The sequence below is a fragment of the Oncorhynchus nerka genome, linkage group LG27 (assembly GCF_034236695.1).
Source record: "Oncorhynchus nerka isolate Pitt River linkage group LG27, Oner_Uvic_2.0, whole genome shotgun sequence".
NCBI lineage: Eukaryota > Metazoa > Chordata > Actinopteri > Salmoniformes > Salmonidae > Oncorhynchus > Oncorhynchus nerka.
In genome coordinates this window covers 7,083,390-7,098,504 of record NC_088422.1, presented here as the reverse complement: position 1 = coordinate 7,098,504, position 15,115 = coordinate 7,083,390, and the positions used below count along the sequence as shown (strand labels likewise).

Here is a 15,115-nt window from a genome sequence, read left to right as displayed (position 1 = left end):
CGCTGTCCTCAGTGCTGACAGTTAGTCATTGGCAGTGTTTGGGGAAGCTACTCTGAAAATATAGTTTTTTTCCAAGCTACCAATTACTTTACACCGGAATAAGTTACACTAAATCTACCTTTAAGAAAAATAGATTTTTTTACTAACGTTACTTTGAAAATGTCCAAACTTCATCCAAACTGCTTCATGAAAAAGTATCATGTGTAAATTTGACGTGATACACTACATCTTGCAAGAACATGTCACTGTGGGGTCATTTGTTAACAGAATGTGTAATTTAGCCTACTTAAAAAGAGAGTAGGTAGATGGAAAGACAGTTCTGGTCTACTACACCCATATTTTATTTTTACAAAGAGAGTAGTGTGTAGTTCCATTAGTTAGCTACACCGCTACATGGTAAAACAGTAGTGTGTAGTTCCATTAGCTAGCTACACCGCTACATGGTAAAACAGTAGTGTGTAGTTCCATTAGCTAGCTACACCGCTACATGGTAAAACAGTAGTGTGTAGTTCCATTAGCTAGCTACACCGCTACAAGGTTAAAACAGTAGTGTGTAGTTCCAGTAGCTAGCTACACCGCTACATGGTAAAACAGTAGTGTGTAGTTCCAGTAGTTAGCTACATTGCTACATGGTAAAACAGTAGTGTGTAGTTCCAGTAGTTAGCTACATTGCTACATGGTAAAACAGGTGTGTAGTTCCAGTAGTTAGCTACATGGTAAAACAGTAGTGTGTAGTTCCAGTAGTTAGCTACATGGTAAAACAGTAGTGTGTAGTTCCAGTAGTTAGCTACACCGCTACATGGTAAAACAGTAGTGTGTAGTTCCAGTAGCTAGCTAAAACAGTAGTGTGTAGTTCCAGTAGTTAGCTACACCTCTACATGGTAAAACAGTAGTGTGTAGTTCCAGTAGTTAGCTACACAGCTACATGGTAAAACAGTAGTGTGTAGTTCTAGTAGTTAGCTACACCGCTACACGGTAAAACAGTAGTGTGTAGTTCCAGTAGTTACCTACACCGCTACACGGTAAAACGTGAATTAACTACCACCAAGCTACTGCAACATTTAGTTACATTACTAATTGAACTATAGAGTTTGACCAAAATTGAAAAACACACATTTCCACACAACCCCTAATCGCTGCAAAGCTCCAAAGTTGCACAATTTTGACCAGTTGAATTACTGTTTGTGTTCCAAAGGAAACACACACAGAGAGCGAGAGAAACAGCATTCTCCAGTGATTAGTAATCTTGGATGCTGCTGGACCTCGCTGGCCTCGTCAATCCTCACTTGGATTTCTACAATTTGAAATCATCTGTGCAGCTTTCAGCTTTCTGGGACCCACTCTCTCCGCGTGTACAGTACACAGTGACTTCATGACAAGTGTTACAGGAAAAATTTGCCTGAATTGAGAGGAGTCAGTAAAATTGTAACTTTAATAAAATGTTATAATTGTTTTGAAAAGCCGACTATTAGTGATTTCATATTCTAATGAAGGCTGTGAAGTGTCCTGTTATGCAGAGGCAGACTGCCCTTCATGTTCAGCATGTAGCAGAGGAAGGCCCAACAAATGGTAAAAGACTCCAGACACCCAAGTCATAGACTGTTCTCTCTGCTACCTCACGACAAGCTGTACAGGAGAGCCAAGTCATAGACTGTTCTCTCTGCTACCTCACGACAAGCTGTACCGGAGAGCCAAGTCATAGACTGTTCTCTCTGCCTCACGACAAGCTGTACCGGAGTGCCAAGTCATAGACTGTTCTCTCTGCTACCTCACGACAAGCTGTACCGGAGAGCCAAGTCATAGACTGTTCTCTCTGCTACCTCACGACAAGCGGTACCGGAGTGCCAAGTCATAGACTGTTCTCTCTGCTACCTCACGACAAGCTGTACAGGAGAGCCAAGTCATAGACTGTTCTCTCTGCTACCTCACGACAAGCTGTACCGGAGAGCCAAGTCATAGACTGTTCTCTCTGCTACCTCACGACAAGCGGTACCGGAGTGCCAAGTCATAGACTGTTCTCTCTGCTACCTCACGACAAGCTGTACCGGAGAGCCAAGTCATAGACTGTTCTCTCTGCTACCTCACGACAAGCTGTACCGGAGAGCCAAGTCATAGACTGTTCTCTCTGCTACCTCATGACAAGCTGTACCGGAGAGCCAAGTCATAGACTGTTCTCTCTGCTACCTCACGACAAGCTGTACCGGAGAGCCAAGTCATAGACTGTTCTCTCTGCTACCTCACGACAAGCTGTACCGGAGAGCCAAGTCATAGACTGTTCTCTCTGCTACCTCACGACAAGCTGTACCGGAGAGCCAAGTCATAGACTGTTCTCTCTGCTACCTCATGACAAGCTGTACCGGAGAGCCAAGTCTTAGGCCCAAAAGGCTGCTTAACAGCTGTATATAGCCTCCACATTGACTCTGTACCGTAACACCCTGTATATAGCCTCCACATTGACTCTGTACCGTAATACCCTGTATATAGCCTCCACATTGACTCTGTACCGTAACACCCTGTATATAGTCTCCACATTGACTCTGTACCGTAACACCCTGTATATAGCCTCCACATTGACTCTGTACCGTAACACCCTGTATATAGCCTCCACATTGACTCTGTGCGGTACCCCTGTATATAGCCTCCACATTGACTCCATACCAGTACCCCCTGTATATAGCCTCCACATTAACTCTGTACCGGTACCCCCTGTATATAGCCTCCACATTGACTCTGTACCGTAACACCCTGTATATAGCCTCCACATTGACTCTGTACCGTAACACCCTGTATATAGCCTCCACATTGACTCTGTACCGTAACACCCTGTATATAGCCTCCACATTGACTCTGTACCGTAACACCCTGTATATAGCCTCCACATTGACTCTGTACCGGTACCCCCTGTATATAGCCTCCACATTGACTCCATACCAGTACCCCCTGTATATAGCCTCCACATTAACTCTGTACCGGTACCCCCTGTATATAGCCTCCACATTGACTCTGTACCGTAACACCCTGTATATAGCCTCCACATTGACTCTGTACCGTAACACCCTGTATATAGCCTCCACATTGACTCTGTACCGTAACACCCTGTATATAGCCTCCACATTGACTCTGTACCGTAACACCCTGTATATAGCCTCCACATTGACTCTGTACCGGTACCCCCTGTATATAGCCTCCACATTGACTCTGTACCGGTAACCCCTGTATATAGCCTCCACATTGACTCTGTACCGTAACACCCTGTATATAGCCTCCACATTGACTCTGTACCGTAATACCCTGTATATAGCCTCCACATTGACTCTGTACCGTAACACCCTGTATATAGCCTCCACATTGACTCTGTACCGTAACACCCTGTATATAGCCTCCACATTGACTCTGTACCGTAACACCCTGTATATAGTCTCCACATTGACTCTGTACCGTAACACCCTGTATATAGCCTCCACATTGACTCTGTACCGTAACACCCTGTATATAGTCTCCACATTGACTCTGTACCGTAACACCCTGTATATACATTTACATTTACATTTAAGTCATTTAGCAGACGCTCTTATCCAGAGCGACTTAGCCTCCACATTGACTCTGTACCGTAACACCCTGTATATAGCCTCCACATTGACTCTGTACCGGTACCCCCTGTATATAGCCTCCACATTGACTCTGTACCGTAACACCCTGTATATAGCCTCCACATTGACTCTGTACCGTAACACCCTGTATATAGCCTCCACATTGACTCTGTACCGTAACACCCTGTATATAGCCTCCACATTGACTCTGTACCGTAACACCCTGTATATAGCCTCCACATTGACTCTGTACCGTAACACCCTGTATATAGCCTCCACATTGACTCTGTACCATAACACCCTGTATATAGCCTCCACATTGACTCTGTACCGTAACACCCTGTATATAGCCTCCACATTGACTCTGTACCGTAACACCCTGTATATAGCCTCCACATTGACTCTGTACTGGTACCTCCTGTATATAGCCTCCACATTGACTCTGTACCGTAACACCCTGTATATAGCCTCCACATTGACTCTGTACCATAACACCCTGTATATAGCCTCCACATTGACTCTGTACCGTAACACCCTGTATATAGCCTCCACATTGACTCTGTACCGTAACACCCTGTATGTAGCCTCCACATTGACTCTGTACCATAACACCCTGTATATAGTCTCCACATTGACTCTGTACCGTAACACCCTGTATATAGCCTCCACATTGACTCTGTACCGGTACCCCCTGTATATAGCCTCCACATTGACTCCATACCAGTACCCCCTGTATATAGCCTCCACATTAACTCTGTACCGGTACCCCCTGTATATAGCCTCCACATTGACTCTGTACACCCTGTATATAGCCTCCACATTGACTCTGTACCGTAACACCCTGTATATAGCCTCCACATTGACTCTGTACCGTAACACCCTGTATATAGCCTCCACATTGACTCTGTACCGTAACACCCTGTATATAGCCTCCACATTGACTCTGTACCGTAACACCCTGTATATAGCCTCCACATTGACTCTGTACCATAACACCCTGTATATAGCCTCCACATTGACTCTGTACCATAACACCCTGTATATAGCCTCCACATTGACTCTGTACCGTAACACCCTGTATATAGCCTCCACATTGACTCTGTACCGTAACACCCTGTATATAGCCTCCACATTGACTCTGTACCGTAACACCCTGTATATAGCCTCCACATTGACTCTGTACCGTAACACCCTGTATATAGCCTCCACATTGACTCTGTACCGTAACACCCTGTATATAGCCTCCACATTGACTCTGTACCGTAACACCCTGTATATAGCCTCCACATTGACTCTGTACCGTAACACCCTGTATATAGCCTCCACATTGACTCTGTACCGTAACACCCTGTATATAGCCTCCACATTGACTCTGTACCGTAACACCCTGTATATAGCCTCCACATTGACTCTGTACCGTAACACCCTGTATATAGCCTCCACATTGACTCTGTACCGTAACACTCTGTATATAGTCTCCACATTGACTCTGTACCGTAACACCCTGTATATAGCCTCCACATTGACTCTGTACCGTAACACCCTGTATATAGCCTCCACATTGACTCTGTACCGTAACACCCTGTATATAGCCTCCACATTGACTCTGTACCGTAACACTCTGTATATAGCCTCCACATTGACTCTGTACCGTAACACCCTGTATATAGCCTCCACATTGACTCTGTACCGTAACACCCTGTATATAGCCTCCACATTGACTCTGTATGCCCGTAACACTCTGTATATAGCCTCCACATTGACTCTGTACCGTAACACTCTGTATATAGCCTCCACATTGACTCTGTACCGTAACACTCTGTATATAGCCTCCACATTGACTCTGTACCGTAACACTCTGTATATAGCCTCCACATTGACTCTGTATGCCAGTAACACCCTGTATATAGCCTCCACATTGACTCTGATAATGCCTTCTGTAACACCCTGTATATAGCCTCCACATTGACTCTGTACCGTAACACCCTGTATATAGCCTCCACATTGACTCTGTACCGTAACACCCTGTATATAGCCTCCACATTGACTCTGTACCGATAACACCCTGTATATAGCCTCCACATTGACTCTGTACCGTAACCTCTGTATATAGTCTCACATTGACTCTGTACCGATAACACCCTGTATATAGCCTCCACATTGACTCTGTAATGCCGTAACACCCTGTATATAGCCTCCACATTGACTCTGAAGGCCTTTCTATATGATAACACCCTGTATATAGCCTCCACATTGACTCTGTATGTAATGCCACTCTGTATATAGCCTCCACATTGACTCTGTACCGTAACACCCTGTATATAGCCTCCACATTGACTCTGTATGATAACACCCTGTATATAGCCTCCACATTGACTCTGTACCAGTGGGTATACACTCTGTATATAATGCCTATGACAGTGGGCCACATTGACTCTGTATGATAATGCCACTCTGTATATAGCCTCCACATTGACTCTGATAATGCCGTAACACTCTGTATATAGCCTCCACATTGACTCTGTACCGTAACACTCTGTATATAGCCTCCACATTGACTCTGTACCGTAACACCCTGTATATAAGCCTCCACATTGACTCTGATAACCAGATGTAACACCCTGTATATAGCCTCTACATTGACTCAAATAGAAGGTCTTTCTTTCAAAGTAGATGTGTGACACTTTCTATATGTAACACCCTGTATATAGCCTCACATTGACTCTGTACCGTAACACCCTGTATATAAGCCTCCACATTGACCCTGTACCGATAACACCCTGTATATAGCCTCACATTGACCCTGATAATGCCAGATGTAACAGTGGGCTCCTGTATATAAGCCTCCACATTGACCCTGTACCGTAACACCTGTATATAGCCTCCACATTGACCCTGTACCAGTGGGTAATACCCTGTATATAGCCTCTCACATTGACTCTGATAACCGTAACACCCTGTATATAGCCTCCACATTGACCCTGTACCGTAACACCCTGTATATAGCCTCCACATTGACTCTGTAACGTAACACCCTGTATATAGCCTCCACATTGACCCTGTACCGTAACACCCTGTATATAGCCTCCACATTGACCCTGTACCATAACACCCTGTATATAGCCTCCACATTGACCCTGTAACCGTAACACCCTGTATATAGCCTCCACATTGACTCTGTACGACGCTAACACCCTGTATATAGCCTCCACATTGACCCTGTACCGTAACACCCTGTATATAGCCTCCACATTGACCCTGTACCGTAACACCCTGTATATAGCCTCCACATTGACCCTGTACCAGTGGGTCACATATAACCCTATATATAGCCTCCACATTGACCCTGTAACCGTAACACCCTGTATATAGGTCTTTCTACATTGACCCTGTACAGTGGGTAACCTTTCTCTGTATATAGCCTCCACATTGACCCTGTACCGTAACACCCTGTATATAGTGGGCCACATTGACTCTGATAATGCCAGATGTAACACCCTAGAATAGCCTTCACATTGACCCTGTACCGTAACACCCTGTATATAGCCTCCACATAATGACCCTGTACCGTAACACCCTGATAATGCCAGATGTAGCCTCCACATTGACTCTGATAATGCCGTAACACCCTGTATATAGCCTCCACAGTGGGCTCTGAACCTATATGACACCCTGATGTATAGCCTCCACATTGACTCTGATAACCAGATAACACCCTGTAATATAGCCTCTCACATTGACTCTGTAATGCCAGATGTACACCCTGTATATAGCCTCCATTGACTCTGACGGCTCACCCCTGTATATAGCCCTCCACATTGACTTTCTGATATGCCAGATGTGAAGTGGGCTCACCCTGATAATGCCATATGTAGCCTGGGCTCACATTGACTCTGATAATGCCAGATGTAACAGTGGGCTCACATAGAAGGCCTTTCTAATTTTATTTTGTTACATTTTAATTCTATTTTTTATGGGCTTAGGTCTTTTTCTTAAATCTATTTCAAGTGGGCTCCATAGAAGGTCTTTCTATTTAATGCCAATGTACGCCTGGCTCACATGGAAGGCCTTTCTATATGATAATGCCAGATGTACGACAGTGGGCTCACATAGAAGGTCTTTCTATATGATAATGCCTTCTGTATGACAGTGGGCTCACATAGAAGGTCTTTCTATATGATAATGCCAGATGTACGACAGTGGGCTCACATAGAAGGCCGTTCTATATGATAATGCCAGATGTACGACAGTGGGCTCACATAGAAGGTCTTTCTATATGATAATGCCAGATATATGACAGTGGGCTCACATAGAAGATCTTTCTATATGATAATGCCAGATGTACGACAGTGGGCTCACATAGAAGGCCTTTCTATATGATAATGCCAGATGTATGACAGTGGGCTCACATAGGTCTTTCTATATGATAATGCCAGATGTACGACAGTGGGCTCACATAGAAGGACTTTCTACATGATAATGCCATATGTACGACAGTGGGCTCACATAGAAGGCCTTTCTATATGATAATGCCATCTGTATGACAGTGGGCTCACATAGAAGGTCTTTCTATATGATAATGCCAGATGTACGACAGTGGGCTCACATGGAAGGCCTTTCTATATGATAATGCCAGATGTACGACAGTGGGCTCACATAGAAGGTCTTTCTATATGATAATGCCTTCTGTATGACAGTGGGCTCACATAGGTCTTTCTATATGATAATGCCAGATGTACGACAGTGGGCTCACATAGAAGATCTTTCTATATGATAATGCCAGATGTATGACAGTGGGCTCACATAGAAGGTCTTTCTATATGATAATGCCATATGTACGACAGTGGGCTCACATAGAAGGCCTTTCTATAGATAATGCCATCTCTATGACAGTGGGCTCACATAGAAGGTCTTTCTATATGATAATGCCAGATGTATGACAGTGGGCTCACATAGAAGGCCTTTCTATATGATAATGCCATCTGTATGACAGTGGGCTCACATAGAAGGTCTTTCTATATGATAATGCCATATGTACGACAGTGGGCTCACATAGAAGGCCTTTCTATATGATAATGCCAGATGTACGACAGTGGGCTCACATAGAAGGTCTTTCTATATGATAATGCCAGATGTATGACAGTGGGCTCACATAGAAGGTCTTTCTATATGATAATGCCATATGTACGACAGTGGGCTCACATAGAAGGTCTTTCTATATGATAATGCCTTCTGTACGACAGTGGGCTCACATAGAAGGTCTTTCTATATGATAATGCCTTCTGCATGACAGTGGGCTCACATAGAAGGCCTTTCTATATGATAATGCCAGATGTACGACAGTGGGCTCACATAGAAGATCTTTCTATATGATAATGCCAGATGTACGACAGTGGGCTCACATAGAAGGCATTTCTATATGATAATGCCAGATGTATGACAGTGGGCTCACATAGAAGGCATTTCTATATGATAATGCCAGATGTACGACAGTGGGCTCACATAGAAAGCCTTTCTATATGATAATGTCAGATGTACCACAGTGGGCTCACATAGAAGGTCTTTCTATATGATAATGCCAGATGTATGACAGTGGGCTCACATAGAAGGTCTTCCTATATGATAATGCCATCTGTACGACAGTGGGCTCACATAGAATGCCTTTCTATATGACAATGCCAGATGTATGACAGTGGGCTCACATAGAAGGTCTTTCTATATGATAATGCCAGATGTATGACAGTGGGCTCACATAGAAGGTCTTTCTATATGATAATGCCAGGTGTACGACAGTGGGCTCACATAGAAGGCCTTTCTACATGATAATGCAAGATGTACGATAGTGGATTCACATAGAAGGCCATTCAATATGATAATGCCAGATGTACGACAGTGGGCTCACATATAAGGCCTTTCTATATGATAATGCCAGATGTACGACAGTGGGCTCAAATAGAAGGTATTTCTATATGATAATGTCAGATGTACGACAGTGGGCTCACATATAAGGTCTTTCTATATGATAATGCCTTCTGTACGACAGTGGGCTCACATAGAAGGTCTTTCTATATGATAATGCCTTCTGTATGACAGTGGGCTCACATAGAAGGCCTTTCTATATGATAATGCCAGATGTACGACAGTGGGCTCACATAGAAGGTCTTTCTATATGGTAATGCCATCTGTATGACAGTGGGCTCACATAGAAGGTCTTTCTATATGATAATGCCATATGTACGACAGTGGGCTCACATAGAAGGCCTTTCTATATGATAATGCCAGATGTATGACAGTGGGCTCACATAGAAGGCCTTTCTATATGATAATGTCAGATATATGACAGTGGGCTCACATAGAAGATCTTTCTATATGATAATGCCAGATGTACGACAGTGGGCTCACATAGAAGGCCTTTCTATATGATAATGCCAGATGTATGACAGTGGGCTCACATAGGTCTTTCTATATGATAATACCAGATGTACGACAGTGGGCTCACATAGAAGGCCTTTCTACATGATAATGCCATATGTACGGCAGTGGGCTCACATAGAAGGCCTTTCTATATGATAATGCCATCTGTATGACAGTGGGCTCACATAGAAGGTCTTTCTATATGATAATGCCAGATGTACGACAGTGGGCTCACATGGAAGGCCTTTCTATATGATAATGCCAGATGTACGACATTGGGCTCACATAGAAGGTCTTTCTATATGATAATGCCTTCTGTATGACAGTGGGCTCACATAGAATGCCTTTCTATATGATAATGCCAGATGTACGACAGTGGGCTCAAATAGAAGGTCTTTCTATATGATAATGCCAGATGTACGACAGTGGGCTCACATAGAAGGTATTTCTATATGATAATGCCTTCTGTATGACAGTGGGCTCACATAGAAGGCCTTTCTATATGATAATGCCAGATGTACGACAGTGGGCTCACATAGAAGGTCTTTCTATATGATAATGTCAGATGTATGACAGTGGGCTCACATAGAAGGCATTTCTATATGATAATGCCAGATGTATGACAGTGGGCTCACATAGAAGGCATTTCTATATGATAATGCCAGATGTACGACAGTGGGCTCACATAGAAGGCCTTTCTATATGATAATGTCAGATGTACCACAGTGGGCTCACATAGAAGGCCTTTCTATATGATAATGCCAGATGTATGACAGTGGGCTCACATAGAAGGTCTTTCTATATGATAATGCCAGGTGTACGACAGTGGGCTCACATAGAAGGCCTTTCTACATGATAATGCCAGATGTACGACAGTGGGTTCACATAGAAGGCCTTTCTATATGATAATGCCATCTGTATGACAGTGGGCTCACATAGAAGGTCTTTCTATATGATAATGCCATATGTACGACAGTGGGCTCACATAGAAGGCCTTTCTACATGATAATGCCAGATGTACGACAGTGGGTTCACATAGAAGGCCTTTCTATATGATAATGCCATCTGTATGACAGTGGGCTCACATAGAAGGTCTTTCTATATGATAATGCCAGATGTACGACAGTGGGCTCACATATAAGGCCTTTCTATATGATAATGCCATCTGTATGACAGTGGGCTCACATAGAAGGTCTTTCTATATGATAATGCCAGATGTACGACAGTGGGCTCACATAGAAGGCCTTTCTATATGATAATGCCATCTGTATGACAGTGGGCTCACATAGAAGGCCTTTCTATATGATAATGCCAGATGTACGACAGTGGGCTCACATAGAAGGTCTTTCTATATGATAATGCCATATGTACGACAGTGGGCTCACATAGAAGGCCTTTCTATATGATAATGCCAGATGTATGACAGTGGGCTCAAATAGAAGGTCTTTCTATATGATAATGCCAGATGTACGACAGTGGGCTCACATAGAAGATCTTTCTATATGATAATTCCAGATGTACGACAGTGGGCTCACATAGAAGGCATTTCAATATGATAATGCCAGATGTATGACAGTGGGCTCACATAGAAGGTCTTTCTATATGATAATGCCATCTGTATGACAGTGGGCTCACATAGAAGGTCTTTCTATATGATAATGCCATATGTACGACAGTGGGCTCACATATAAGGTCTTTCTATATGATAATGCCTTCTGTACGACAGTGGGCTCACATAGAAGGTCTTTCTATATGATAATGCCTTCTGCATGACAGTGGGCTCACATAGAAGGCCTTTCTATATGATAATGCCAGATGTACGACAGTGGGCTCACATAGAAGGTCTTTCTATATGATAATGTCAGATGTATGACAGTGGGCTCACATAGAAGGCATTTCTATATGATAATGCCAGATGTATGACAGTGGGCTCACATAGAAGGCATTTCTATATGATAATGCCAGATGTACGACAGTGGGCTCACATAGAAGGTCTTTCTATATGATAATGCCATCTGTATGACAGTGGGCTCACATAGAAGGTCTTTCTATATGATAATGCCAGATGTACGACAGTGGGCTCACATAGAAGGCCTTTCTATATGATAATGCCAGATGTACGACAGTGGGCTCACATAGAAGGTCTTTCTATATGATAATGCCATATGTACGACAGTGGGCTCACATAGAAGGCCTTTCTATATGATAATGCCAGATGTATGACAGCGGGCTCACATAGAAGGTCTTTCTATATGATAATGCCATCTGTATGACAGTGGGCTCACATAGAAGGTCTTTCTATATGATAATGCCAGATGTACGACAGTGGGCTCACATAGAAGGCCTTTCTATATGATAATGCCATCTGTATGACAGTGGGCTCACATAGAAGGCCTTTCTATATGATAATGCCAGATGTACGACAGTGGGCTCAAATAGAAGGTCTTTCTATATGATAATGCCAGATGTACGACAGTGGGCTCACATAGAAGGTCTTTCTATATGATAATGCCAGATGTATGACAGTGGGCTCACATAGAAGATCTTTCTATATGATAATTCCAGATGTACATGATAATGCCAGATGGACAGTGGGTTCACATAGAAGGCCTTTCTATATGATAATGCCATATGACAGGCATAGAATTTCTATATGATAATGCCAGATGTATGACAGTGGGCTCACATAGAAGGCCTTTCTATATGATAATGCCAGATGTACGACAGTGGGCTCAAATAGAAGGTCTTTCTATATGATAATGTCAGATGTACGACAGTGGGCTCACATATAAGGTCTTTCTATATGATAATGCCTTCTGTACGACAGTGGGCTCACATAGAAGGTCTTTCTATATGATACTGCCTTCTGTATGACAGTGGGCTCACATAGAAGGCCTTTCTATATGATAATGCCAGATGTACGACAGTGGGCTCACATAGAAGGTCTTTCTATATGATAATGCCATGTGTATGACAGTGGGCTCACATAGAAGGTCTTTCTATATGATAATGCCATATGTACGACAGTGGGCTCACATAGAAGGCCTTTCTATATGATAATGCCAGATGTACGACAGTGGGCTCACATAGAAGGTCTTTCTATATGATAATGCCAGATGTATGACAGTGGGCTCACATAGAAGGTCTTTCTATATGATAATGCCATCTGTATGACAGTGGGCTCACATAGAAGGTCTTTCTATATGATAATGCCAGATGTATGACAGTGGGCTCACATAGAAGGCCTTTCTATATGATAATGTCAGATATTTGACAGTGGGCTCACATGGAAGTTCTTTCTATATGATAATGTCAGATATTTGACAGTGGGCTCACATAGAAGGCCTTTCTATATGATAATGCCAGATGTATGACAGTGGGCTCACATAGAAGGCCTTTCTATATGATAATGCCAGATGTACGACAGTGGGCTCACATAGAAGGTCTTTCTATATGATAATGCCATCTGTATGACAGTGGGCTCACATAGAAGGTCTTTCTATATGATAATGCCAGAGTGGGCTCACATAGAAGGCCTTTCTATACGATAATGTCAGAGTGGGCTCACATGGATCTTTCTATATGATAATGTCTGGCTTTTTAATAGTACGGGGAATGTAATAGGCCCTATGATAATTTATCCATCAATGAGGTCTTTCTATATGATCATGCCTTCTCTCCCTCACAGGCCTTTTGCTCCCTCAGTGGGCTCACATAGAAGGTCTTTCTATATGATCTCCCTGTATGACAGTCCTCCCTCCCTGGCTTTTTAATAGTACGGAGGGTCCCTCATAATTTATCCCCCACATAGCTCCTCTCTCTCCACTCTCTCCACTCTCTCCCTACTCCTCCCTCCCGTAGGTCCCTCTCTCCCCCCACATAGCTCCTCTCTCTCCACTCTCTCCCCTACTCCTCCCTCCGTAGGTCCGTCTCTCCCCACATAGCTCCCTCTCTCTCCTCTCTCTCCCCTACTCCTCCTCCCGTAGGTCTCTCTCCTCTCTCTCCCCTACTCCTCCTTCCTGTAGGTCCCTCTCTCCCCCACATAGCTCCCTCTCTCTCCTCTCTCTCCCCTACTCCTCCCTCCCGTAGGTCTCTCTCCTCTCTCTCCCCTACTCCTCCTTCCCGTAGGTCCCTCTCTCCCCCACATAGCTCCCTCTCTCTCATCTCTCTCCCCTATTCCTCCCTCCCGTAGGTCTCTCTCTCTCTCTCTCCCCTACTCGTCCTTCCCGTAGGTCCCTCTCTCCCCCCACATAGCTCCTCTCTCCTCTCTCTCCCCTACTCCTCCCTTCCATAGGTCCCTCTCTCCCCCACATAGCTCCCTCTCTCTCCTCTCTCTCCCCTACTCCTCCCTCGCGTAGGTCCCCCCCTCTCTCCCCCTCCCCATAGCTCCCCCCCACATAGCTCCCTCCTCTCCACTCTCTCCCCTACTCCTCCCTCCCGTAGGTCCCTCTCTCCCCCCACATAGCTCCCTCTCTCTCCTCTCTCTCCCCTACTCCTCCCTCCCGTAGGTCCCTCTCTCTCCCCACATAGCTCCCTCTCTCTCCACTCTCTCCCCTACTCCTCCCTCCCGTAGGTCCCTCTCTCCCCCACATAGCTCCCTCTCTCTCCCCTACTCTTCCCTCCCGTAGGTCTCTCTCTCCTCTCTCTCCCCTACTCCTCCTTCCCGTAGGTCCCTCTCTCCCCCCACATAGCTCCCTCTCTCTCCTCTCTCTCCCCTACTCCTCCCTCCCGTAGGTCTCTCTCTCCTCTCTCTAACTCTACTCCTCCCTCCCGTAGGTCTCTCTCTCCTCTCTCTCCCCTACTCCTCCCTCCCGTAGGTCCCTCTCTCCCTCACTGATCTTTGTGTCTTCCGTTCCTCCCCGTCTATCACTCCTCTCCCCCTCGCTCCATCTCTTCCCCCAGTCTTCTGAACTCTCTAAAGTGTCGACTAATGTCATCGTATCCATTCCGTTCTGCAGATATTAAAGCAGTCCTGTACAGAGATCCTGACAGTGGAGCCTTCCAGTGTCTGTGTGAACCGTAAGTGTTGTTGTTGTTTGTGGGAGTGTGTTGTGTTGCATTGTGGGCACTCCCAGCGCAGGGCCTGTATTTATGTTCCATTGCTGGTCATA

At 44.5% G+C, this 15,115-nt stretch overlaps 1 protein-coding gene across 1 annotated transcript in view; it reads left to right on the top strand.

Annotated features, from left to right (window-relative positions):
* LOC115124703 (anthrax toxin receptor 2-like) overlaps positions 1–15,115 on the top strand; it is a 200,576-nt gene that overhangs the window by 28,768 nt on the left and 156,693 nt on the right. The window contains exon 7 of the mRNA XM_065011349.1: positions 14,963–15,023. Coding sequence (XP_064867421.1) covers positions 14,963–15,023 — 61 coding nt within the window. The remainder of the gene's footprint in view (positions 1–14,962; positions 15,024–15,115) is intronic.